Source organism: Oncorhynchus clarkii, chromosome 18 (genome assembly GCF_045791955.1).
Source record: "Oncorhynchus clarkii lewisi isolate Uvic-CL-2024 chromosome 18, UVic_Ocla_1.0, whole genome shotgun sequence".
Taxonomy (NCBI): Eukaryota; Metazoa; Chordata; class Actinopteri; order Salmoniformes; family Salmonidae; genus Oncorhynchus; species Oncorhynchus clarkii.
The window spans coordinates 52,956,404-52,981,247 of NC_092164.1; the positions used below are offsets into that span (position 1 = coordinate 52,956,404).

The 24,844-nt window shown below is 45.5% G+C and overlaps 1 protein-coding gene across 1 annotated transcript; it reads left to right on the forward strand.

Annotated features, from left to right (window-relative positions):
* The first annotated feature begins 1,352 nt into the window (after window positions 1–1,352).
* On the forward strand, window positions 1,353–23,371 carry LOC139373691 (zinc finger and BTB domain-containing protein 10-like). The gene is made up of 5 exons (XM_071114544.1): window positions 1,353–2,274; window positions 11,363–12,416; window positions 16,758–16,826; window positions 17,932–18,107; window positions 21,581–23,371. The coding sequence occupies exons 1-5, from the start codon at window positions 1,588–1,590 to the stop codon at window positions 21,896–21,898; spliced, it is 2,304 nt and encodes a 767-aa protein (XP_070970645.1). The 5' UTR covers window positions 1,353–1,587; the 3' UTR covers window positions 21,899–23,371.
* The last annotated feature ends 1,473 nt before the right edge of the window (window positions 23,372–24,844 follow it).

Genomic DNA, 24,844 nt, shown 5'->3' on the forward strand with positions numbered 1-24,844 from the left:
ACTCAGACTATAACCAGACTGTCTCTAGACTGTCTGTTGACACACCAGCCCCCCTTCATGATGATTGATTTATACATTTGCATTCAAAGAAATACTTAACTAAAAATAAAAAAGTATAACAAATACGTTTAAGCCATTTAATGAAGAGACTGATTGTATGGGTATGCATTATTGTACTCCCTTTCACTCTGGATTTAGACCTGACAAGGCTTTATATACACCTGCCGTTATCAGAAACAGAGTAGGTCACACTCCCCATCATGTTCACACACTGTCCTGGTTTAGTCCTTAATCTACTGGTTTTGAAACTGGACGCTAGGCCTAACAACGCATTACTGGAACAGTGCTGTCAGTCAGAAAACTCAGCGAATCATGAAAGACTACTGCCACCTGCAGGAGCAAATGGTCAGGAGCAGGCTTCCATGGGATTATTCTAGGTTTTAGATCAATATATATTCACATATTGATTGTGGCAGTGTAATTTGAATAATCTGTGGGAGAAAAACGAAAAAATGTCAGTTATACCTAAACAAAAGTTTTATGTTTTTGTTGTTATCTAAACATAAACGTATTACTTACGTATTACGTATTACTTACTGTATCATCATACACTACTAATTTTGGTTTATTCATCAATAAAACCTAATGAAAATATATATATTCCACTCGGCCGCGTTGGACTGTATACATTTCCAATCAATTATTAGTTACGTATTTGGATTGTTATTGATTATTACAGTTTCTGATATTGCTATGGTTTTTCACATAATTAATTTTAACTAAATATACACTTATTTGGACAACATTTGTTTGACTTTATTTTATTATATGCCTATTAAAAACTGGGTGATGTTGGATTGCATAAAAAATATTGGAAATAACGAAATAGTAATGGAGAAAAATGTGGAACGCAAAGAACCATGAAAGTGTTAATCATTCACCTGGTAGCTGTGTCACCACCTAGGAACATACAGAGAGTATCTAGTATCTGTAGGTTCCTAGGTCACCACCACACCTTGTGCGTTTGGTTGGATCATTTGTTGTACCTGCCCATTGAAATTAACGTAATACAAATACCATAGGTGCGCACTAGATCTGTTTGATACTGTTAAATACAAGGGGACCGTCACCCCGCTTGGCAGGAGGTCTGAAAGGAGGACAAGGATTTGTTGGTTGGAGACAAGCAAAACCAAAGATGAAAAGCACGCGGAAAATGGGTGCAGCCACTCACACAAAAGACCCCTTGCTGTAAACGGCGTTGAGCTATAAAAGAACAGCACCCCCATCTTCCTTTAAATGACCCCCCACGACCCCCCTTTCTCTGGTCGAAGTGCATTGTGGGGAAAGTCGTTGCCATTCGACCTCTGAAGGGCCTGCGCGGACGCAGCTAGAACCCTGAAATTCATTATGCGTTTTAAAGCTTTATTTATTTCCGCATAACCTACATACTCTCACCAGGAGGCCAAAGTAGGAAAAAACGATAAACAGACATTTAATTCGGATCCGCAACATAGAATACTTTAATATATCGACATTAGTCGGTAGGGATATTGTTAAGAAAGTGGTATATTTTAATATATTAAGAAAATGTCTGGGGAGAGAAACCGCAGGTCGCTGGCGTTCAGAGGAGGTGGATTAGCCGTAACCGGTTCCAGTGGTGTCGGGGGGAGCAACAGTAACAGCTGGGAGGCCCAGGCCTGTCAAGACCGAAATTTGAACGGGAACAGACCAGATCAAGAAGAGGATAGGGATCTGGGGGCAAAAGGACCATCGCAAGAGAGAGTGGAGGGTGGGGGATCTGTCAGCGATAGCACAGAACCAGAGGCGGAGGAGGAAGAGGACCCGGAAGGGGGCAACTGGGCAGACGGGAACGGAGATGATCGTGTCGGTTGGGTGGCAGTAACTGTCAGAAAAGACGAGTCCAGGAAAGGGAGTAACTGGACAGCGGGTAACGGCCTGAACAGCGGGGACAGAGGCGAAGCGGGGAGCGGGGGAGACGGGGAGCAGGAAACGGGTGGTGCCAGGAAGTCTTGGGTAGAAATGAGACCGCAGACGTTACTCCAGAAACATTCGCCATTCCAAGCATCATGGCGACAGGAGTTCCCATGGCTCAAATTTTGCCAGGAGACGGGACTTATGTCTTGCTCCTGGTGTCACAACATTGCCACTAAAAACAACGACGAGCTGGTGAAAGGCAGTCGAAATTACAAGCGGGCCTTGCTTTTGAGACATCACCTGTCTTCTGAGCACGGAAGGAATGATCCGACCAAGCAGGTAAAGTGTCTACAGCGTCATTTATGGTGGAGTTATGTCTAACTTAGCCAATATTTACGCACAGCTGAGTTTCAGTTCCCTGGCAGTTCCATTTCCCCGCGAGAGGCTATCCAGCTGGCTTCCTAGTTCGCTAACCTCAGCTACTTTTTAGCTAGCTACTTGCTAGTTCTAATCAGACATGTTTGATAGTTAATGGTAGCTAGCCTACCCGATGCTCCCATGTTAATCTAAATACCTAGCTACAGCTCACGTTTATTAAAATGTGCTTAATGGTGACATTTATACAGAAACCCATTACTAGCGAAACAAATCTGGCTAGCCTGTAGCCCAGTGACAGTGTGACTCCCATTAACTTGCTATTCCACGTACAAGTAGTGGGAGTCACATTGGTGGCTAGCTACCTTAGGGTGTTATTAAATATATATTTCCATAGCTTCAGGGACAGTACACATACTAGCTAGCTATCTACTGTTAACATTTGCCTGGAGTTGTATGTTTTCTTCTGTGCCACAGTATAATGCACTTGCAACCATTCAACAAACGCTTTTGTTGCCCCAGCAACTACCTTGGTTGATTGCTAGCTTGCTTTGCTAGCTGGTGAACCGCACCCCTGCCCCCCCCCCCCCCCCCTCTCTGTTCTGCTTTGCACAGTGGAGAGCAGAATGCAGAATGACCTCTGGCGCATTTCTCCCCTCCCGTTGGAGCAGCTAAATTAGAGGCATTGTGCTAGATGACTCCCCAGAATCCATAGATGGTGTGTCACGGGCTAGGTTGGACAGGAGGAGAGGTAAATCAAGTCCAAGCAGCTTGACAGCTAGCTACCCCTTCATACCCTCCCTTCCTGACCCACATGCAATTCTTTCTGTGAAAAGGTTACAATAGGTTCATACACTATATATACAAAAGTATATGGACACCCATTCAAATGAGTGGATTCGGCTATTTCAACCACACCCGTTGCTGACAGGTGTATAAAATCAAGCACACAGCCATGCAGTCACCATAGGTAAACATTGGAAATATAATGGGCTCAGTGACTTTCATCATGGCACTGTCATAGGATGCCACCTTTCCAACAAGTCAGTTTGTCAAATTTCTGTCCTGCTGCCCCGGTCAACTGTGTGTGCTGTTATTGTGAAGTGGAAACGTCTAGGAGCAACAATGGATAAGCTGCGAAGTGGTAGGCCACACAAGCTCACAGAACGGGACTGCAGAGTGCTGAAGCGAGTAAAAATCATCTGTCCTCAGTTGCAACACTCACTACCGAGTTACAAACTGCCTCTGGAAGCAAAGTCAGCACAATAACTGTTTGTCGGGAGCTTCATGAAATGGGTATCCATGGCCGAGCAGCCACACACAAACCTAAGATCACCATGCGCAATGCCAAGCATTGGCTAGAGTGGTGGAAACCTCGCCCGCGTTGGACTCTGGAGCAGAGGAAACGCGTTCTCTGGAGTGATGAATCACGCTTCACCATCTGGCAGTCTGACGGAAGAATCTGGATTTGGCGAATGCCAGGAGAACGCTACCTGCTGAAATGCATAGTGCCAACTAGAGGTCGACCGATTACGATTTTTCAACGCCGGTACCGATTATTGGAGGACCAAAAAAACCGATACCGATTAATCGTCCGATTTTTATATATATATATATATATATAATTTTTTTAAAATCTGCCGATTAATCAGTATATAATCGGTGTATATATATATATATTTTGTAATAATGACAATTACAACAATACTGAATTAACACTTATTTTAACTTAATATAAAACAGAAATAAAATCAATTTAGCCTCAAATAAATAATGAAACATGTTCAATTTGGTTTAAATAATGCAAAAACAAAGTGTTGGAGAAGAAAGTAATGTGTGCCATGTAAAATATGTGCCATGTAAAAAAGCTAACGTTTAAGTTCCTTGCTCAGAACATGAGAACATATGAAAGTTGGTGGTTCCTTTTAACATGAGACTTCAATATTCCAAAGTAAGAGGTTTTAGGTTGTAGTTAATATAGTATTTATAGGACTATTTCTCTCTATACCATTTGTATTTCATATACCTTTGACTATTGGATGTTCTTATAGGCACTATAGCATTGCCAGTGTAACAGTATAGCTTCCGTCCCCCTCCTCGCCCCTACCTGGGCTTGAACCAGGAACACATCAACAACCGCCACACTCGAAGCATCGTTACCCATCGCTCCACAAAAGCCGCGGCCCTTGCAGCGCAAGGGGAATAACTACTCCAAATCTAAAAGCGAGTGACTTTTGAAACAGTATTAGCGCACACCCAGCTAACTAGCTAACCATTTCACATTGGTTACACCAGCCATTAGGCTGATAGGCTTGAAGTCATAAACAGCGCTGTGCTTGCGAAGAGCTGCTGGCAAAACGCACGAAAGTGCTGTTTGAATGAATGATTACGGGCCTGCTGCTGCTCAGTCAGACTGCTCTATCAAATCAGACTTAATTATAGCATAATAACATACAGAAATATGAGCCTTTGGTCATTAATATGATCGAATCCAGAAACTATCATTTCGAAAACAAAACGTTTATTATTTCAGTGAAATACGGAACCGTTTGGTATTTCATCTAACGGGTGGCATCCCTAAGTCTAAATATTCTTGTTACATTGCACAACCTTCAATGTATGTCATAATTACGTAAAATTCTGGCAAATTAGTTCGCAATGAGCCAGGCGGCCCAAACTGTTGCATATACCCTGACTCTGCGTGCAATTAACGCAAGAGAAATGACACAATTTCACCTGGTTAATATTGCCTGCTAAACTGGATTAGTAGTTATAACTAGTGATTATGATTGATTGTTTTTTATAAGATAAGTTTAATGCTAGCTAACAATTTACCTTGGCTTCTACTGCATTCGCGTAACAGGCAGGCTACTCGTGGAGTGCAATGGTTAGAGCGTTGGACTAGTTAACTGTGCAGTTGCAAGATTGAAACCCTGAGCTGACAAGGTGAAAATCTGTCGTTCTGCCCCTGAACAAGGCAGTTAACCCACCGTTCCTAGGCCGTCATTGAAAATAAGAATGTGGTCTTAACTGACTTGCCTAGTTAAATAAAAAGGTATATATATTTTTTTTAATAATCGCAAATCGGCGCCCAAAAATACAGATTTCCGATTGTTATGAAAACTTGAAATCGGCCCTGATTAAGCGGTCGACCTCTAGTGCCAACTGTAAAGTTTGGTGGAGAAGGAATAATGGTCTGGGGCTGTTTGTCATGATTTGGGCTAGGTCCCTTAGTTCCAGTGAAGGGAAATCTTAATGCTACAGCATACAATTACATTCTAGACGATTCTAACTTTGTGGCAACGTTCTGGGGAAGGCCCTTTCCAGTTTCAGGATGACAATGCCCTTGTGCACAAAGCGAGGTCCATACAGAAATGGTATGTTGAGATCAGTGTGGAAGAACTTGACTCGCCTGCACAGATTCCCCGACCTCAACCCCACCGAACACCTTTGGGATGAATTGGAACGCCTACCGCAAGCCAGGCCTAATCGCCCAACATCAGTGCCGACCTCACTAATGCTCCAATGGCTGAATGGAAGCAAGTCCACGCAGCAATGTTCCAACATGTAGTGCAAAGCCTTCCCAGAGGAAGGAGGATTTTATAGCAGCAAAGGGGGGATAAACTCCATATTAATGCCCATGATTTTGGAATGCGATATTCGACGAGCATATGTCCACATACTTTTGTTCATGTAGTGTATGTATGCTGGCAGCAGCATGGATTGTCATGGCAACATCTGGACCTCGTCAACCCATACAATTCATGGGTTAATAGTTTTTTTTTATGGTATGTTTAAAAAATATATATAATTACCAAGCTATACATTGTCAGGTTGTATGTACAGAAGGACAGAAACCATCACCAAGGGTTCTTTCCCCTAGGCTTGATATCAAGGATTGATTACTTGATGATGTTCCCAATACCAAAATGATGAATGTGTATATTGCTGCAAATAAATCACTTTTGGAATATTCATCATAGGACTATGAAACACCCTCTGGGTGAGATGGAACATTCCACTTGTGTAATTACAAAACCTGCCCAACACCATTGCTACCCAAATACAAAGCAATTACTAAAATCCTATCTAACAATGTTGTTAGCTACTGTAGTAATTACAGGGTTTTTACACAGGGTTAAAGAGTAATCACAGCAGTATATAAAAAAAACTACAGAGCCCAGTTTCCTATTTGACATCTACGCCCTATCACCTCTTATCCTGACTCTGATTCAAGCTGTCAGGGGAATTAAGAGCATGCAGCCACAATTTGACTCTAATTTGTCAGTGAAATGCAAGAGGATTGGATCACACTGCCAGACCACCAGGGTTAGTTCAGTCCGATATACGCAATCACTAATCAGAATGACTTAAAGTGAAGGGATCCACTAACTTGTACACGTCACTAATTAGGAAGGAAAGCAGTGGGAGGAGGGATTAGTGAAGAAGTAGTCCTCCTCCCTGAAAACAAGACTACCCTGGCTGCTTGGTTAGGGATGGCGAGGGATAAGGCGGTAGCTGCCTAATCAAACACTTTCCTATAGCCTCATTTCATTTCGTAGCTTTGGGAAAAAAATATTTTAGATTTCTTGAATTTCTGTGCAGTTGTTAATGTCAAAGTTTAAATATGCAAAGATGATTTTCCCTGTGGTGTTTCCCCCCATATATAGTAGCCTAATGCTGTTTTGAATATAATTTCTGTGTGAACTACATTGTGGCAGCACATGAAATGGCATAATTTTCTTCACCCAATTCCGGACCAAAGTCTGGGGGGGGGGGCGACAATTCATCCCTGGAATCCGTCAACCCAACGAGGAGCTATTTGCATTGTTGGGAGGCCTGGAGGCCTGCTCCCAACCCACACCTTAGGGCCAGACACACTGCCACATTGTTCTAGCATCTGGGAGATGGTCGGGTTAGGGGAGAGTATGGAGCCAGCTGGCCTCAGGGTAGGGATGGGATGGTAGATGGATGGTAGTGTGTAGTCACATTAGCCCAGGGCCCTTAGTAAGTTTTTATTTTCTGGGATATTGTTCCACAAAAAGAGGAAGTGTTTTATATTTGTACTCCTGGATGGTGAGAGATTAGTCAACAGTAGCCTACATCACACAGTTAAGGACTGGTAGGTAGATCTACTGTAAAAGTTGTTTCAATCTGTTTGTATCGGCCTAGGCTGTATTTACAGTCCATTTTAGTAATCCGTCGATAGTAATAGCCTAAACACAGAATTTCACATACAGTGCATTCGGGAAGTATTCAGACCTTTTCCACATTTTTGTTACGTTACAGCCTTATTCTAAAATTGATTCAATAGTTTCCCCTCCAAAATCTCCACACAATAACCCATAATGACAAAGAAAAAACAGGTTTTTAGAAATCTTTATTTTATAAAGCTGATAAAGCTGATATTACATTTACATAAGTATTCAGAACCTTTACTCAGTACTTTGTTGAAGCACCCTATGCCAGCAGCATACCACTGTGCATACCACTGCTGGCTTGCTTCTGAAGCTAAGCAGGGTTGGTCCTGGTCAGTTCCTGGATGGGGGACCAGATGCTGCTGGAAGTGGTGTTGGATGGCCAGTAGGAGGCACTCTTTCCTCTGGTCTAAAAAAAAAATATATATCCCAATGCCCCAGGGCAGTGTTTGGGGACACTACCCTGTGTAGGGTGCCGTCTTTCGGATGGGACGTTAAACGGGTGTCCTGACTCTCTGAGGTCATTAAAGATCCCATGGCACTTATCGTAAGAGTAGGGGTGTTAACCCCGGTGTCCCTGCTAAATTCCCAATCTGGCCCTCAAACCATCACGGTCACCTAATAATCTCAGTTTACAATTGGCTCATTCATCCCCCTCCTCTCCCCTGTAACTATTCCCCAGGTCGTTGCTGCAAATGAGAACGTGTTCTCAGTCAACTTACCTGGTAAAATAACAGATAAATCAAATAAATAAAACCCTTGGCAGCGATTACAGCCTCAAATATTCTTGGGTATGACGCTACATGCTTGGAAAACCTGTATTTGGGGAGTTTCTCCCATCCTTCTCTGCAGGTCCTCTCCAGAGATGTTTGATTGGGTTCAAGTCCGGGCTCTGGCTGGGCCCACTCAAGGACATTCAGAGACTTGTCTCTAATCACTCCTGTGTTGTCTTGGCTGTGTGCTTAGGGTTGTTGTCCTGTTAGAAAGTGAACCTTGGTCCCAGTCTCAGGTCCTGAGGGCTCTGGAGCAGGTTTTCATCAACGATATCTGTACTTTACTCTGTTCATATTTCCCTCGATCCTGACTAGTCTCCCAGTCCCTTTAGTTGAAAAACATCCCACAGCATGATGCTGCCACCGCCATGCTTCACTGTAGGAATGGTGCCAGGTTTCCTCCAGACGTGAAGCTTGGCATTCAGGCCAAAGAGTTCCATCTTGGTTTCATCAGACTAGAGAATATTGTTTCTCATGGTCTGAGAGTCCTTTTAAGTGCCTTTTGGCCAACTCCAAGCGGGCTGTCATATTCCTTTTACTGAGGAGTAGCTTTCGTCGTGTTCTTGGTCACCTCCCTGACCAAGGCCCTTCTCCCCCGATTGCTCAGTTTGTCCAGGCGGCCAGCTCTAGGAGTCGTCTTGGTGGTTACAAACTTCTTCCATTTAAGAATGATGGAGGCCACTGTGTTCTTGGGAACCATCAATGCTGCCTGGTACCCTTCCCCAGATCTGTGCCTCGACACAATCCTGTCTCGGAAAACCTGTTTTCACTTTGCCATTATCGGGTATTGTGTGTAGATTGATGAGATTATAATTTATTTCAAATCCACTTTAGAATAAGGCTGTTGTGTAATGACGTGTGGAGAAAGGGAAGGGTCTGAATACTTCCTGAAGGCACTAGATTTCATTTAGATGATGAACGTCAACGGGCCTCGAGCCTACCAGTACTCTAACCTCATGTTTCCACCATAACATCACTGGGCCTGGCTCACAATAAATGGCCACGTCAGAGGTTCGTCTTCTCACCATGGTATTCTCATTTGGACTCAGCCAGAGCAGTGTGAGAGACCTGCCGATCCAGCAGCATTAACACAGTCCGTAACACGTGGCACATCTGGATGAAGGATGAGCCGAGAATGGAGCCAGAGAGAGTAGTGTCCTAGCCTGGCTCCCGTACCTCCATACTGCAGCCCAGCTCACACAGCCTAGGCCTACATGCAGCTGTGTAGCAGGCCTGTACCCCAACCATTGTGACCAGTCTCAGTTACTGTGGCAGTTATTATGGTTAAAACTGCCTGAATACCAGGACGTATCCCCACCATTGTGACCTGTCAGTTGTTGCGTCTTGTTAATCCAGTGAATGTGACTGCCTAGTCACTTTTACTCTACCTGTACATATTATCTCTACTACCTCGTACCCCTGCATATTGACTTGGTACCGGTACTCCTTGTATAAAGCCTCGTTATTGTTATTTGTGTTCCTATTTTCTATTTGATTTGCTAATTGTCTTACTTTATAACTGTGTTGTTGGGAAAGGCTCGTGAGTAAGCATTTCACGGTAAAGTCGACACCTGTTGTATTCGGCGAATGTGACAAATAAAATTTGATTTAAAGATAGTAAATATGCCTCTTTATGCAACCAGGAAGCAGGCGATTTCACCAGAGATGGTTAATCTGCCTGCTCACCCTCCTTCCGTATACACACGCCTTTCAAAGTGTCAATGCCACACCTCTCCAAATACTACCCATCCTGTTAGGGCAGAAAATAAGGTGACCGACTCTCTGGCATTGAGCCCATTGTATGGTTGTGTGGATGATTGAATCATTCTGCGTCTTCCTTCCTGTTATCCTATTCAGTGCTTAGCCCCTCTTAGAGAGCCACATGCAGCCCGTCTCCCTTACACACACACACACACACACACACAAGTGTCAAGTCGGCCTTTCTGGTTAAGTGGGAGCAAAGAGCAGAGCAGGCACAGAGGAGCCAGGGTTTAGCTGCTGTATCTAATAAGTGTGTGAGTGCAGGGCCATACAAAGAAACCCCAGTGAGGCACAAAGCAGCACTGAACAATGAGCCTGCAAGAGAGGAGAGAGCCTGGTATTGTGAGGGTAAATGGGGTGACCTGGCTCTATCTCTTCTTCTCTCTGCTAGCTCTCTCTCGCCCTCTCTCTCCTTTCCTCTAGACCAGGTCCTTCCTAGCGTTAGCTAGCAGGAACAGAGTGCCTTGCTGCTCCTGATAATAACCCCGATCATGCCTGCGCGGACAAGGGCTTCCAGTCACTCAGAGTAGGGAGGGGGGTGGGGACCTCGAAGAGCAGAGAAATGGATTTAATATAAATTACTTGAGCTGAAAACCCAGCTGTGTAAGGAGAGTGGGGTGGGGGAGAGAAAATGCAGGGCTCGAGCAATGTAAATTACTCAGGATTAGGACATCTGCTATGCAATTCCAAACGAGGCAGAAATGTATGCAGGCAGTGTGTTAGTATAGTAACAGTTATGTCAGTCAGTGCAGTGCTGTGTACTCCCTCTCTCTGGCTCTCCTCCGTACCAGCTTGGCCTGCTGCCCTGGATGGGAAACTCCCATGTTGGGATAGGGAAGATAGAGGGAGGGATGGAGGTAGAAGAATAATGAGTTTCTCTCCCATCAGCCATCATATTGACAGGTAGCGGGTGGGGTTTTGGGACAATTAAATCTGTTTCAGTCTCTTTTGATTGGTTATAACACCATTAGCTGCTGTCACAGACCCAGATTAGGCCCTATTCCTGGACACAAAAATCAGCATGATGTGGGAACCTGCGCCATCATTTTCTGCAAAAGTGGGAGTAACAGTAACCTAAGCAGCTCTCTGACTGTATTTCAGTCTACTTTGGAAGTAGTTACCACATTTCCAGTTCCAGGTGAAGCAACACCTCCCCCATTATGGAGCCAGTCAGACCAGTTTCACCCCTGCCAGGTGCATCTCTGTCATTGTCCCTTTCCTTTGTGTGTCCCTAGCCATTAATCCTGCTCATCTATTTGTTTCTCTCTCTCTCGTTCTCTCTGTGTGTGTGTGTGTGTGTGTGTGTGTGTTGTCTACCAGGAGCTGGAGCGGCCTGGCTGTGAGGACCCTCCCCAGGGGACAGACATGGAGACAGAAGACTACTACAGGAACAACAAACCTAACCAGGACTCCTACTGCTACCAGCTGCTGCAGGAGCTAAACAAACAACGCAAGGGAGGAATCCTCTGTGACGTCAACATCGTGGTGAGTGGAGAGGTGTTCCGGGCGCACAAGAACATCCTCGTAGCCGGGAGCCGCTACTTTAAGACCCTCTACTGCCTGACCAAGAGCGAGAACACTTCCTCATCATCCTCGTCATGTGACCAGACGACCACAGTCACCGACACCCACCTCGACGTGGCGGCAGTGGCAGGTTTCTCAGTCATCCTGGACTTCCTGTATAGCGGTAACCTCCTGCTGACCAGTCAGAACGCCATCGAGGTAATGTCCGTGGCCTCCTACCTCCAGATGACGGAGGTGGTGGGATCGTGTCGGGGGTTCATCAAGGAAGCCCTCAACATCAGCATCAAGCAGGAGGCCCCCGACTCAGTGGTGGTGGATTACAACAAGAGGAGAACGGTGGCCAAAGACGGAGCTGGACAGGTGGGCTCAGACGGCAGCACCAACAAGAAGCCTGGGAGTAACTTCTGGGCCACCAGCATCCTGTCCAAGCTGTCAATCAAAGCCAGTGGTCATGTCCAGGATGGGGAGCAAGCAGGGGGAGGCAGCGTAAAGGAGGAGCCCAGTGACGTGGAGCTGTCTGCAGGGGAGGGCTGCGCCCTGGGAAGCTCCAGCTGGGGCTGTGAGAACTCATCCGAGTCTGCTGAGAACGAGCCTCCGAGCGTTCCGGGACCGGGGCCGGTGTTCGTCTGGAACGAGCCGGCTCCCGGGGCTGCGGCGGGCAGGGTGGTGGCAGTGAAGAGGGAAGGTCAGAGGGTGCAGCCGGGGAGCGGACGGAGGAAGAAACAGATCACGCGGCGGTTCGTCTACAACATCCCACCAGAGCCAGAGGAAGGGTTTGATGAGGGGATGTTCATCCAGCCCTCAGCCTCCTATCCCAGGGAGGACTTCTCCTTCCTCTCTGAGAACGCCGGTACGTCACCCCCTTCTCACACCAATTCTTTAGGTAGCCAGTTCTTTAGGTAGTCAGACCAAGCACTCAGTCCCCCAACTGACTACACATAAACACATGCACATTCTTTAGGTAGGTCGTACCAACAGTTGTTTAGATGACCAAACAGCAGCCCTGTTTTAGAGAACGTGTAAGCCTAGCATTTTCTGTTTAGTTCCTAGACTGACATAGTATGACGAGCATACCTCTAGTCATGGTATTTAGTTGGTGGAGGTCTGAGTTAGTTCAGAGGTCAGTCCTGTTCCACTGGACATGGCAGCCTGCTACTGCTAGTCAGAGACTAGAAAGAGTAACAGTACCCTGAGCAGACCTGGTTTCAAATCATTTCAAATACTTTATCTGTGCTTGATTTGAGCTTGCCTGGCATAATGGACCAATACAAACTGGGGACTGAGGCCTCCCGGGTGGCGCAGTGGTTAAGGGCACTGTACTGCAGCGCCAGCTGTGCCACCAGACACTCTGGGTTCGCGCCCAGGCTCTGTCGTAACCGGCCGCAACCGGGAGGTCCGTGGGGCGACGCACAATTGGCCTAGCGTCGTCCGAGTTAGGGAGGGTTCGGCCGGTAGGGAAATCCTTGTCTCATCGCAGCCCAGCGACTCCTGTGGCGGGCCGGACGCAGTGCACGCTAACCAAGGTTGCCAGGTGCACAGTGTTTCCTCCGACACATTGGTGCGGCTGGCTTCCGGGTTGGATGGCGCTGTGTTAAGAAGCAGCGCGGCTTGGTTGGGTTGTGTATCGGAGGACGCATGACTTTCAACCTTCGTCTCTCCTGAGCCCGTATGGGAGTTGTAGCAATGAGACAAGATAGTAGCTACTAAAACAATTGGATACCACGAAATTGGGGAGAAAAAGGGGTAAAATTCAACAACAAAAAAACAACAAAAAAAGAATAGTCCCCAAACTGCAAAACCCACCCATCTGGCAGGCTTGAGCAAACGCTGGTGGTGTTTGAAAGATTTCGAATAGTATTTGAACCCAGGTCTGATCCAGACTAGAGGTCGACCGATTATGATTTTTCAACGCCGATACCGATTATTGGAGGACCAAAAAATGCCGATAGCAATTAATCAGACGATTTTTTTATTGTAATAATGACAATTACAACAAAACTGAATGAACACTTATTTTAACTTAATATAATACATCAATAAAATCAATTTAGCCTCAAATAAATAATGAAACATGTTCAATTTGGTTTAAATAATGCAAAAACAAAGTGTTGGAGAAGAAAGTAAAAGTGCAATATGTGCCATGTAAGAAAGCTAACGTTTAAGTTTCTTGCTCAAACCATGAGAACATATGAAAGCTGGTGGTTCCTTTTAACATGAGTCTTCAATATTCCCAGGTAAGAAGTTTTAGGTTGTAGTTATTATAGGAATTATGGGACAATTTCTCTATATACGATTTGTATTTCATATACAGTGGGGAGAACAAGTATTTGATACACTGCCGATTTTGCAGGTTTTCCTACTTTTTTGCAAATGAATTACTTAAAAATCATACAATGTGATTTTCAGTATTTTTGTTTTAGATTCTGTCTCTCACAGTTGACGTGTACCTATGATAGAAATTACAGACCTCTACATGCTTTGTAAGTAGGAAACACTGCCGATTTTGCAGGTTATCAAATACTTGTTCTCCCCATTGTACCTTTGACTATTGGATGTTCTTATAGGCACTTTAGTATTGCCAGTGTTGCAGCTTCCGTCCCTCTCCTCGCTCCTACCTGGGCTCGAACCAGGAACACATCGACAACAGCCACCCTCGAAGCAGTGTTACCCATGCAGAGCAAGGGGAACAACTGCTCCAAGTCTCAGAGCGAGTGCCGTTTGAAACACTATTAGCGCGCACCCCGCTAACTAGCTAGCCATTTCACATCGGTTACACCAGCCTCATCTTGGGAGTTGATAGGCTTGAGGTCATAAACAGCGCAATGCTTGAAGTACAGGGAAGAGCTGCTGGCAAAAGGCACGAGAGTGAATGAATGCTTACGAACCTGCTTCTGCCACCATCGCTCAGTCAGACTGCTCTATCAAATCATAGACTTAATTATAACATAATAACACACAGAAATATGAGCCTTAGGTCATTAATATGGTCGAATCCGGAATCCGACAGTCCTTTTTCGCGATTGTGCACAGCATCGATTATATGCAACGCAGGACACGCTAGATAAACTAGTAATATCATCAACCATGTGTAGTTAACTAGTGATAATGATTGATTGTTTTTTATAAGATAAGTTTCATGCTAGCTAACAATTTACCTTGGCTTCTACTGCATTCGCGTAACAGGCAGGCTCCTCATGGAGTGCAATAAGAGGCAGGTGGTTAGAGCGTTGGACTAGGTAAACATAGAGCTGACAAGGTAAACATCTGTTGTTCTGCCCCTGAACCAGACAGTAGGCCGTCATTGAAAATAAGAATGTGTTAACTGACTTGCCTAGTTAAATAATGGTGTAAAAAAAAAAAAAAAACGGTGTCCAAAAATACAGATTTCCGATTGTTATGAAAACTTGAAATCGGCCCTAATTAATCTGCCATTCCGATTAATTGGTCGACCTCTAATCCAGACTGAAGGCCCCACGCCCTCCACTAGCCGTATATCTTTTTAATTAGCAGCCAGCCTGGAATGAGTAAGGCCAGCCTGTCCTTTTTAAGTCGGCCCCACTCCTGTCCTCATCCTGCCACACCATACCTCAGAAATCCTGGGTTTTCTCTGACTCAATGAGCCTGTCACGGCCACACACACACACGCTCACACACAGGGCCAGCTCTGCCCCCATTAAGCAGTGTGCTGTATGGAATGATATCATGCATTGAGGGGGGATTTCACTCCTATTGCAGGATAAGGAAGTAAAGCAGGGGACACATTCTTCCTCCAGGTTCCTTTAAACGCAACACAAATCTTCTTCTCACATGTTTTATTGTGGCGAGGGGTGTTGCAACTCGGTGTGTCATCATTAATGTAGCAACACAATTCCCAAATTTGGCACTCTGACCTCCCTTTCTGTCTCTCTTCAGCCTAGATCTATGTATTAGAGATGCTCCAGTTCCCCTGTAACTGTGGTAGTATGGGTTACTATGAGGAGAATCTGCGGTTTAGCATTAGTGCACAATATTTTTTTTTTAAATATTTATTTACCTTTATTTTAACTGGGTCACCGTTGAGACTAACATCTCTTTTGCAAGGGAGCCCTGCATTTACACTATCTACAAAGTAGAATACAATATAATACAAATATTCCAGAATAACAATCACATTCCTCAGCAAGGAGGTCCCCACTCCCCAATTAACATTTTAAACTGCCAGAGAGGCACCAGAACATCCAGTTATAGGGAACTCTGTAGATTGTTCCATACATGGGGTACAAATAAATTGAAAGCAGATTTACCCAACTCTGAGGAGACCAAAGGGATTTTTTTGCAATGGATAAATGAGCATTTCTTATTGGATAAGTCTCCCTGTTTCAATCTGTTTTCTTCTGTTTGGTGCCGAATGAACACTACCTAAGCTTCAGGAGACCAGAGGTCCATTTCTCTGCTTTACCATAGCAGAGTTTCTGGATTTATGGCTTTAAATTCTTGGTTCCTCTCTAAACAAGGCCGTTGGATTGTTTTAAAGTGCGGGCTGCCTGGTTGCTGCCTCTTTACACACACACTAAATAACCTCCCAATCCCTTGGAGGTGCAAAGCTGTCAGGATCTGCCCCTCCCTCCCTCCCTAATCCCCCCTAATGCACTGGGGCTGTCCTTACCATTCCAAATATTGACCCAGGCAGGCAGAATAGAGAATGGGACCAGTGGTCAGGTACTTAACAATGGGCTCTGAGGGCCAGGCCCAGAGCTATGGCTAATTAAGCCTGTTCAGTGTAACATGATCCTCAGTGAAGGGCTGAGAGCTTCATCCTGGCTTAATCCACAGCCCAGTGGGAGAGGCTGGGAGAGGCTGCTGAATACAGTGGCCTGGCTAGAGGAAGTGTTCTACAGACAGACAGGCAGGCAGAACACAGGCAGCTCCAGGGTCGTATTCATCAAGGATTAGGCACCAGACAGAAAACACAAAAGCAGAATGAAACAGGGAGGGTCTACCTCCACAACTTGTCCAATAAGTCATTTTCTTAATTTATTTTTAAAACATTTTTCCTACAGTGTGCCCTGCTGAACACGACCTTGGGGATAGGTCTGTAAACTGGGGTGGGGGGGATTGTGGGGCCTGGTCTTTTGTGTGCGTAAGGTAAGGTCCTTCTGCCCCCCCAAACCTTTCAGCTCCTCTGATCATCTCTTTGTTTCTCCTCTTACAGAACTGGCCAACCAGATTCAGTACAGCCTCCTACAAGACTCCTCCCAGCAAGGAGAGTCCTGGGAGAATGGTAAGATCTCTTCTTGTATAAGCTGCATGTACCTACTATAATACACTCTAGTAGTTGGCTTAGTATCTGTTCAGAAATATGTTCAGACTTTGGTACTTACAGATTAGAGATTACTGTACTTATGATCTATTTTGTTTTCAAACCTTATGTCATGAACCTAACTCGGTGGATGGTTAATATGATTGTGATCAGTGATCGGAAAAGTTATTCTAAGTGGCTCCGGATCGGAGTGAAACGACTAAAATGTAAATATCCCACAAGGTGGTGGAACACACTGTATCCTGTTGAACACGAACAGCACAGGTGACCTGCTTTTCCTCAGCCCCCTGGCAACCTGGCCTGCTTGACAACGCTTTGTGTCTCGGGACAAACAAAGACAAAGGCAGAACCCTATCGTTCAGGTGGCTGTGCTGTGGCACAGAATAGCACAGAGCCTTGCCAAATCAATCAGTTAACTAGTCACTATCTATAGCTATCCCTGGGGTTGTTTAGTAGTTAGTGTGGTGTTATGATTCCACTTTTTCACATCATAGATTCCTCAAATATCTTTCTTCACAATTGTGTAGTTCCTTATCGAGGCTGTAATTTTTGCCCACTTTAATTTGAATCTTGTTGATATCTTGTGAAATGTGTTCATAGCAGCCGAGGCACTGCATTTCCGAACATTTTCTTCAGGATTCTTTCCTTCCTACACGAATGTGAAATGTTTTATGTCAGTGGGTTAATGGTAAAACAATGACATGTTTTCAGTAGGGAAATCACATTAGACTTATTTTGTTATGTCCCCTAGGCAGTAGTTGCCATGGCAACGGACACAGTTTCTAGTATTTTATGGGGGTAACTCTGAGTGACTGTTTTCCCTTTCCATCAACACCATGGTAACATGATATCCCCTCACTAGGGACCCCCCTCACCCCACCACCACACCCAGCTCCTCTCTTCTACTGAGAAGTGAAGAGCAAAGGGGTTGTACCACCAGAGACCGGGGTGGCTCGTTAACTAACTGCTCCAAATTCCTCCCTTCATTGTCTGTCAAATGTGGGTTTGAGCAGCTGAGTAGAAAGCAGCCTCCTGACTCATAACCTGTTTGTGTTTTTCTTCTCAGGTGAGTCGTCCGACACGGCCCTGAATAAGCTCAAGTGTCCCCACTGTAACTACATCGCCAAGCACCGGAGAACACTGAAGAGGCACCTCATCATTCACTCCGGCGTCCGCTCCTTCAGCTGTGATATCTGTGGCAAGCTGTTCACCCGCAGAGAGCACGTCAAGAGACATTCCCTGGTAAGACCCTACACACACATCACCGTGTCATAGCCTCCCTCTACACTGTCACCTTCCCGTCTAGAGACATTCCCTGGTAAGACCCTACACACACATCACCGTGTCATAGCCTCCTTCTACACTGTCACCTTCCCGTCAAGAGACATTCCCTGGTAAGACCCTACACACACATCACCGTGTCATAGCCTCCCTCTACACTGTCACCTTCCCGTCAAGAGACATTCCCTGGTTAGTAGAGGGCCTGAAAGGGAACATCACCTCCCCCCAAACATAGCTGTCCTCCTCCACATTCTCACCTCCCCCCAAACATAGCTGTCCTCCTCCACATTCTCACCTTCCCCCAGACACCTGAGTAGGGTTGCAAAATGACAGTTACTTTCTCAAGATTCCCTGGTTTCTCTAAATCCTAGTTGGAAGACTATTGTATTCAGGAGGTAATTATCAGGAAATCCTGAATCTTCCAACCAGAATTTCTGGAAAACCAGGGTATTTTGGGAAAGTTACCACACCCCCTCAGTCCCTAAAACAGCCTGCACCTGAGTCTACCTCCACACCCCCTCAGTCCCTAAAACAGCCTGCACCTGAGTCTACCTCCACACCCCCTCAGTCCCTAAAACAGCCTGCACCTGAGTCTACCTCCACACCCCCTCAGTCCCTAAAACAGCCTGCACCTGAGTCTACCTCCACACCCCCTCAGTCCCTAAAACAGCCTGCACCTGAGTCTACCTCCACACCCCCTCAGTCCCTAAAACAGCCTGCACCTGAGTCTACCTCCACACCCCCCCAGTCCCTAAAACAGCCTGCACCTGAGTCTACCTCCACACCCCCCCAGTCCCTAAAACAGCCTGCACCTGAGTCTACCTCCACACCCCCTCAGTCCCTAAAACAGCCTGCACCTGAGTCTACCTCCACACCCCCTCAGTCCCTAAAACACCCTGCACCTGAGTCTACCTCCACACCCCCTCAGTCCCTAAAACACCCTGCACCTGAGTCTACCTCCACACCCCCTCAGTCCCTAAAACATCCTGCACCTGAGTCTACCTCCACACCCCCTCAGTCCCTAAAACCGCCTGCACCTGAGTCTACCTCCACACCCCCTCAGTCCCTAAAACAGCCTGCACCTGAGTCTACCTCCACACCCCCTCAGTCCCTAAAACAGCCTGCACCTGAGTCTACCTCCACACCCCCTCAGTCCCTAAAACAGCCTGCACCTGAGTCTACCTCCACACCCCCCCAGTCCCTAAAACAGCCTGCACCTGAGTCTACCTCCACACCCCCTCAGTCCCTAAAACAGCCTGCACCTGAGTCTACCTCCACACCCCCTCAGTCCCTAAAACAGCCTGCACCTGAGTCTACCTCCACACCCCCCCAGTCCCTAAAACAGCCTGCACCTGAGTCTACCTCCACACCCCCTCAGTCCCTAAAACAGCCTGCACCTGAGTCTACCTCCACACCCCCTCAGTCCCTAAAACACCCTGCACCTGAGTCTACCTCCACACCCCCTCAGTCCCTAAAACAGCCTGCACCTGAGTCTACCTCCACACCCCCTCAGTCCCTAAAACAGCCTGCACCTGAGTCTACCTCCACACCCCCTCAGTCCCTAAAACACCCTGCACCTGAGTCTACCTCCACACCCCCTCAGTCCCTAAAACACCCTGCACCTGAGTCTACCTCCACACCCCCTCAGTCCCTAAAACACCCTGCACCTGAGTCTACCTCCACACCCCCTCAGTCCCTAAAACACCCTGCACCTGAGTCTACCTCCACACCCCCTCAGTCCCTAAAACCGCCTGCACCTGAGTCTACCTCCACACCCCCTCAGTCCCTAAAACAGCCTGCACCTGAGTCTACCTCCACACCCCCTCAGTCCCTAAAACACCCTGCACCTGAGTCTACCTCCACACCCCCTCAGTCCCTAAAACACCCTGCACCTGAGTCTACCTCCACACCCCCTCAGTCCCTAAAACACCCTGCACCTGAGTCTACCTCCACACCCCCTCAGTCCCTAAAACACCCTGCACCTGAGTCTACCTCCACACCCCCTCAGTCCCTAAAACACATTGCACCTGAGTCTACCTCCACACCCCCTCAGTCCCTAAAACACCCTGCACCTAAGTCTACCTCCACACCCCCTCAGTCCCTAAAACACCCTGCACCTGAGTCTACCTCCACACCCCCTCAGTCCCTAAAACACATTGCACCTGAGTCTACCTCCACACCCCCTCAGTCCCTAAAACACCCTGCACCTAAGTCTACCTCCACACCCCCTCAGTCCCTAAAACACATTGCACCTGAGTCTACCTCCACACCCCCTCAGTCCCTAAAACACCCTGCACCTGAGTCTACCTCCACACCCCCTCAGTCCCTAAAACACCCTGCACCTGAGTCTACCTCCACACCCCCTCAGTCCCTAAAACACCCTGCACCTAAGTCTACCTCCACACCCCCTCAGTCCCTAAAACACATTGCACCTTCCCCTAGCTACTCACATTCCCTGTTGAGTAGAGGACCTGAGTCCTTCAGACACCCTTGCTTGCCTCTAAACACCATGTCCTTGTAACCATGTCGTCTTGGATTTCCTTAATTACTTGTTTTTAAATCACACCACCTCCCTCTTCAAAACATTATCACACACACACACCCATCCATACTCTGTCTCCTGTCTCCACGAACCCGCTCTCCCCCTCCATCACTCTGTCCTCCACCCTCCCCTTCTCTCTCCCCTTCATCACTGTCCTCCACCTTCTCCCCTTCCTCCACCTTCCCTCTCTCTCCTCCTCATCACTGTCCTCCACCTTCTCTCCTTCCTCCACTTTCCCTTCTCTCTCCTCCTCATCACTGTCCTCCACCTTCTCTCCTTCCTCCACCTTCCCTCTCTCTCCCCCTCCATGACTCTGTCCTCCACCTTCTCTCCTTCCTCCACCTTCCCTCTCTCTCCCCCTCCATGACTCTGTCCTCCACCTTCTCTCCTTCCTCCACCTTCCCTCTCTCTCCCCCTCCATGACTCTGTCCTCCACCTTCTCTCCTTCCTCCACCTTCCCTCTCTCTCCCCCTCCATGACTCTGTCCTCCACCTTCTCTCCTTCCTCCACCTTCCCTCTCTCTCCCCCTCCATGACTCTGTCCTCCACCTTCTCTCCTTCCTCCACCTTCCCTCTCTCTCCCCCTCCATGACTCTGTCCTCCACCTTCTCTCCTTCCTCCACCTTCCCTCTCTCTCCCCCTCCATGACTCTGTCCTCCACCTTCTCTCCTTCCTCCACCTTCCCTCTCTCTCCCCCTCCATGACTCTGTCCTCCACCTTCTCTCCTTCCTCCACCTTCCCTCTCTCTCCCCCTCCATGACTCTGTCCTCCACCTTCTCTCCTTCCTCCACCTTCCCTCTCTCTCCCCCCCATCACTCTGTCCTCTATTCCGACAGAACTTGAACAGAGCATTAACCTTTGTCTCGCTCTCTCCCCCCTCCCCATCCCTACAGGTGCACAAAAAGGACAAGAAGTACAAGTGCATGGTATGTAAAAAGATCTTCATGCTGGCGGCCAGCGTGGGGATCCGGCATGGCTCGCGGCGCTACGGCGTTTGTGCCGAATGTGCGGAATGTGCAGATTCCCACCAGGCCACACAGGGGGGCCTGGAGTCCCTGGAGGGGTTCGTCCGTGAAGACGATGACTTCGAGGAGGGAGGAGAGGGGGAGGAGCCTGACGAGGACATGGCTGAGGAGGGGGAGGAGCCTAACGACAACGACCAATCCAACTGGGAGGAGGGTGACACTGGTGCTGCCCTTGAGAACGAGTAGTGACTTGCTCAGATAGAAACAAAATAGTTGACGAATTATAAATTTTAAAAAGCTGGTAAACAATCAAAGTGCTATCAAACCTTGAGGTTATTTACACGGTTCAGTGTATGAGACAAAGAGAAGCTTTGGTAGCGAGGGACTCCAAGATGTACAGATATTCTATGTGTCAGACTCTGAGCTTAGTGCTCACTAGAGAAAGAGATAAAAATGAAATATTGAAATCAGGTTTATGGTGCTGTATTTTATTTTTGGGGGGAGGGGGTTGGTGGTGTACAGCGGTTTAAGTTACGATAGGCCAATCATCTTTAAAATAAATGTTAATTATTTAATTTATGAAAGAGAAGTTATTATGGTCTTATTAAATATACTTTGTTTTCTGTTTTGTTGTAAACTGCTATCAGAGAAGTTCCCTTTCAGATTTGGACTTTCTGTCAAGTCTGAAAGTTTATTGTTAGCTGCGTGTTTTAGCATAAAGTACGTCAAAGAAAGAGAGCATTATTTGCCGACAGGAAGATTTTATGTTTAGATGCTCTGAACATTATAATTGTATCTTTTATCTTTTCCATGCACAAATCTTGGAACCAAAAAATCTGTTTGTGACTAATTTATCACAGCCATATTTATGAGTTTAATTTAAGTGGGCTGTGCTATGTGCCAAGCAGAATGCACACCAAGATTTAGCAGGAAATAAGAAAACTACTGAAAAATGCTGAGAAAAAAATATGAAAGGGATACTTGGGTATTTTGGCAATGAGGACCATTATCTACTTCCCCAGAGTCGGATGAAGTCTTGGATACAATGTCTATGTCTCTGAATCCAGTATGAAGGAAGTTAGAGGTAGTTCCACTAGTCAATACTAACTAACTTTAGCACAATGACTGGAAGTCTATGGGTATCTACTCACCTGCTAGCACATACCCATAGACTTCCTGTCATTGCGCTAACGCTGGTTAGCATTGGCTCTCGACAGTAACTTCCTTCATAATGGACACAGAGACAAAAAATAGTATTCACGACGTCATCGGACACTGGGAAAGTAGATAAGGCCTCCTTACCAAAATCTTGTTGTATCCCTTATAAAGCAGAGAGAAAATAGAAAGTGATTCATAAAAAAGCAGTGAAAGTATACGGGGAAATGTTATTTGCTAGCTTTGTATGAATCACAGCACCACACAGTAACACTTTATAAAGCATTTTGACATTAATTTAAAGCTTGAATTTTGCCAAATGATGGAAATGATTGGTGCTGTAATGCTTATGTCGCAAAATACTGGACCTACGGCTGTATATGATGTTTCTAATCATGAAGCTTGAAATGACTCAGTTATATGTATTAATCAGCTCTCTATAGAACACTGTTGTGCTATTGTCTTTTTTTATTTAATGCTCACACACTCACATACCATTTTGGAGAACTACCGACAGTACTGGACCTAAGTTAAGAAGATAACTTTATATATATATATATATATATATATATATATATATATACATGGTTTATGTTAGGTACTGAGTGTATATATATATATATATATGCTATTATTAACTTGAACGTTGGGTGTAAGGTGGTATTTGAAGAGTGCCGATAGATCATTATATGTGATTTATGAAGTCTGAAAGAGAAACTCCATTTTCAAAAGTGATGATATTTTTACAATCAGTTTTATTGAATTTGTTAAGTCCTTTTATTTTGTCTGCCAGGTAGGAAAACACTTTGTTAGATATAAAGTGAAGCTCTATGGCCATCATAGACATGCACTTACTTATTTTTTTGGCCGTTCATGAAAATCATTTAGTCTTTGTTTGCTTCCCCAAAGAAGGTCTGAATGGAACAATATTAAGACAGTCTTTTCTCTTCCGTGCGGAACATTTTTTAAGACATTTTGTTATTTAATATTATATTGACTCCAAAATGCAATCAAGACTGTTAATTTCTATCTGTTTGTCCAAACAAAATAGTTTATTATTGTTGAGATGATGTATTAAAACAGACAGGTAAATTCTATAGTGTGTAGATCCTTGCTTGTGTATGTAATCGTCAGATTTAAATGTTTTTATAAAAAAAAATAATCATTCACTTTACCCTAGATACATATATAGTTTTATTTGTCCTTTACAAAGATGTATATACTTTTCCTTTTTATTTCATTAAGAACATATTTTATAAGAAATATGGATTGTTTGAAATGTAGGAACAGCAGTTTCTGTCCATATGCAGTGGATATATATTGAAGTGCTACAATTATACAGAAATGTTTGATCTCCCTTTTCTCAAAGTGGAAATGTATTTAAAGGAAACCTATAGTAAGTTTCTCATCCCTGTTTGTAAAATATAATTTACCTTCAAATCACTGTGGGAAAAAAAATGTAAGTAGTTGATTTTACTTAATGGAACACACAGTCCGCTGCAGTCAGCTTGTTTAAAACCTTGGCCTGGCTTTGTGTCGTGTCTTGGTTGCATTCAGAAGGCACACAACGGAAAACGAGTGAAACAGGGAGGTGCTTTGCTATCTGTACTTGTCCAATAAGAAACACTGGTTTTTGTTTTCCGTTGCAAAATGCGTTGCTACGTTGTGCCCTAATGAACACAACCCTAGCCTTTCTCTCCTCTCTGGGTCTGTGTGTGTGTGCTCACACCTGTGCTTATCCATTTAACCACCCTGTTTCTGTTTTTTATACTATCCTTTGACTCCCTTACTGTACAACCGATGATCTCAAGATGATGTATTGTTTTAGATTTTATTATGCTGTACTATAATGGACAAAACAAACAAAACACTAATACAGAAACAAGCTTTTTTTAAAGGTGTATTTTTCAACTCTCTTTTCAAACTACAGTGATGCAAAACCAATGGGCCTTTCTTGGGCTCAACCCCAAACACAAAACAAGTCAGGTTACTCTTTATATGTTTTTTCAAGGTTTTCAAAATTAAATTCTCCTTTTT

Bases quoted from the DNA above. Each gene is read 5' to 3' on its own strand.
- LOC139373691 (XM_071114544.1), top strand. From the start codon at position 1,588: ATGTCTGGGGAGAGAAACCGCAGGTCGCTGGCGTTCAGAGGAGGTGGA. The intron at 16,827-17,931 runs GTAAGATCTCTT...TTTTCTTCTCAG, and splicing joins AGGAGAGTCCTGGGAGAATG to GTGAGTCGTCCGACACGGCC. The intron at 18,108-21,580 runs GTAAGACCCTAC...CCATCCCTACAG, and splicing joins ACGTCAAGAGACATTCCCTG to GTGCACAAAAAGGACAAGAA.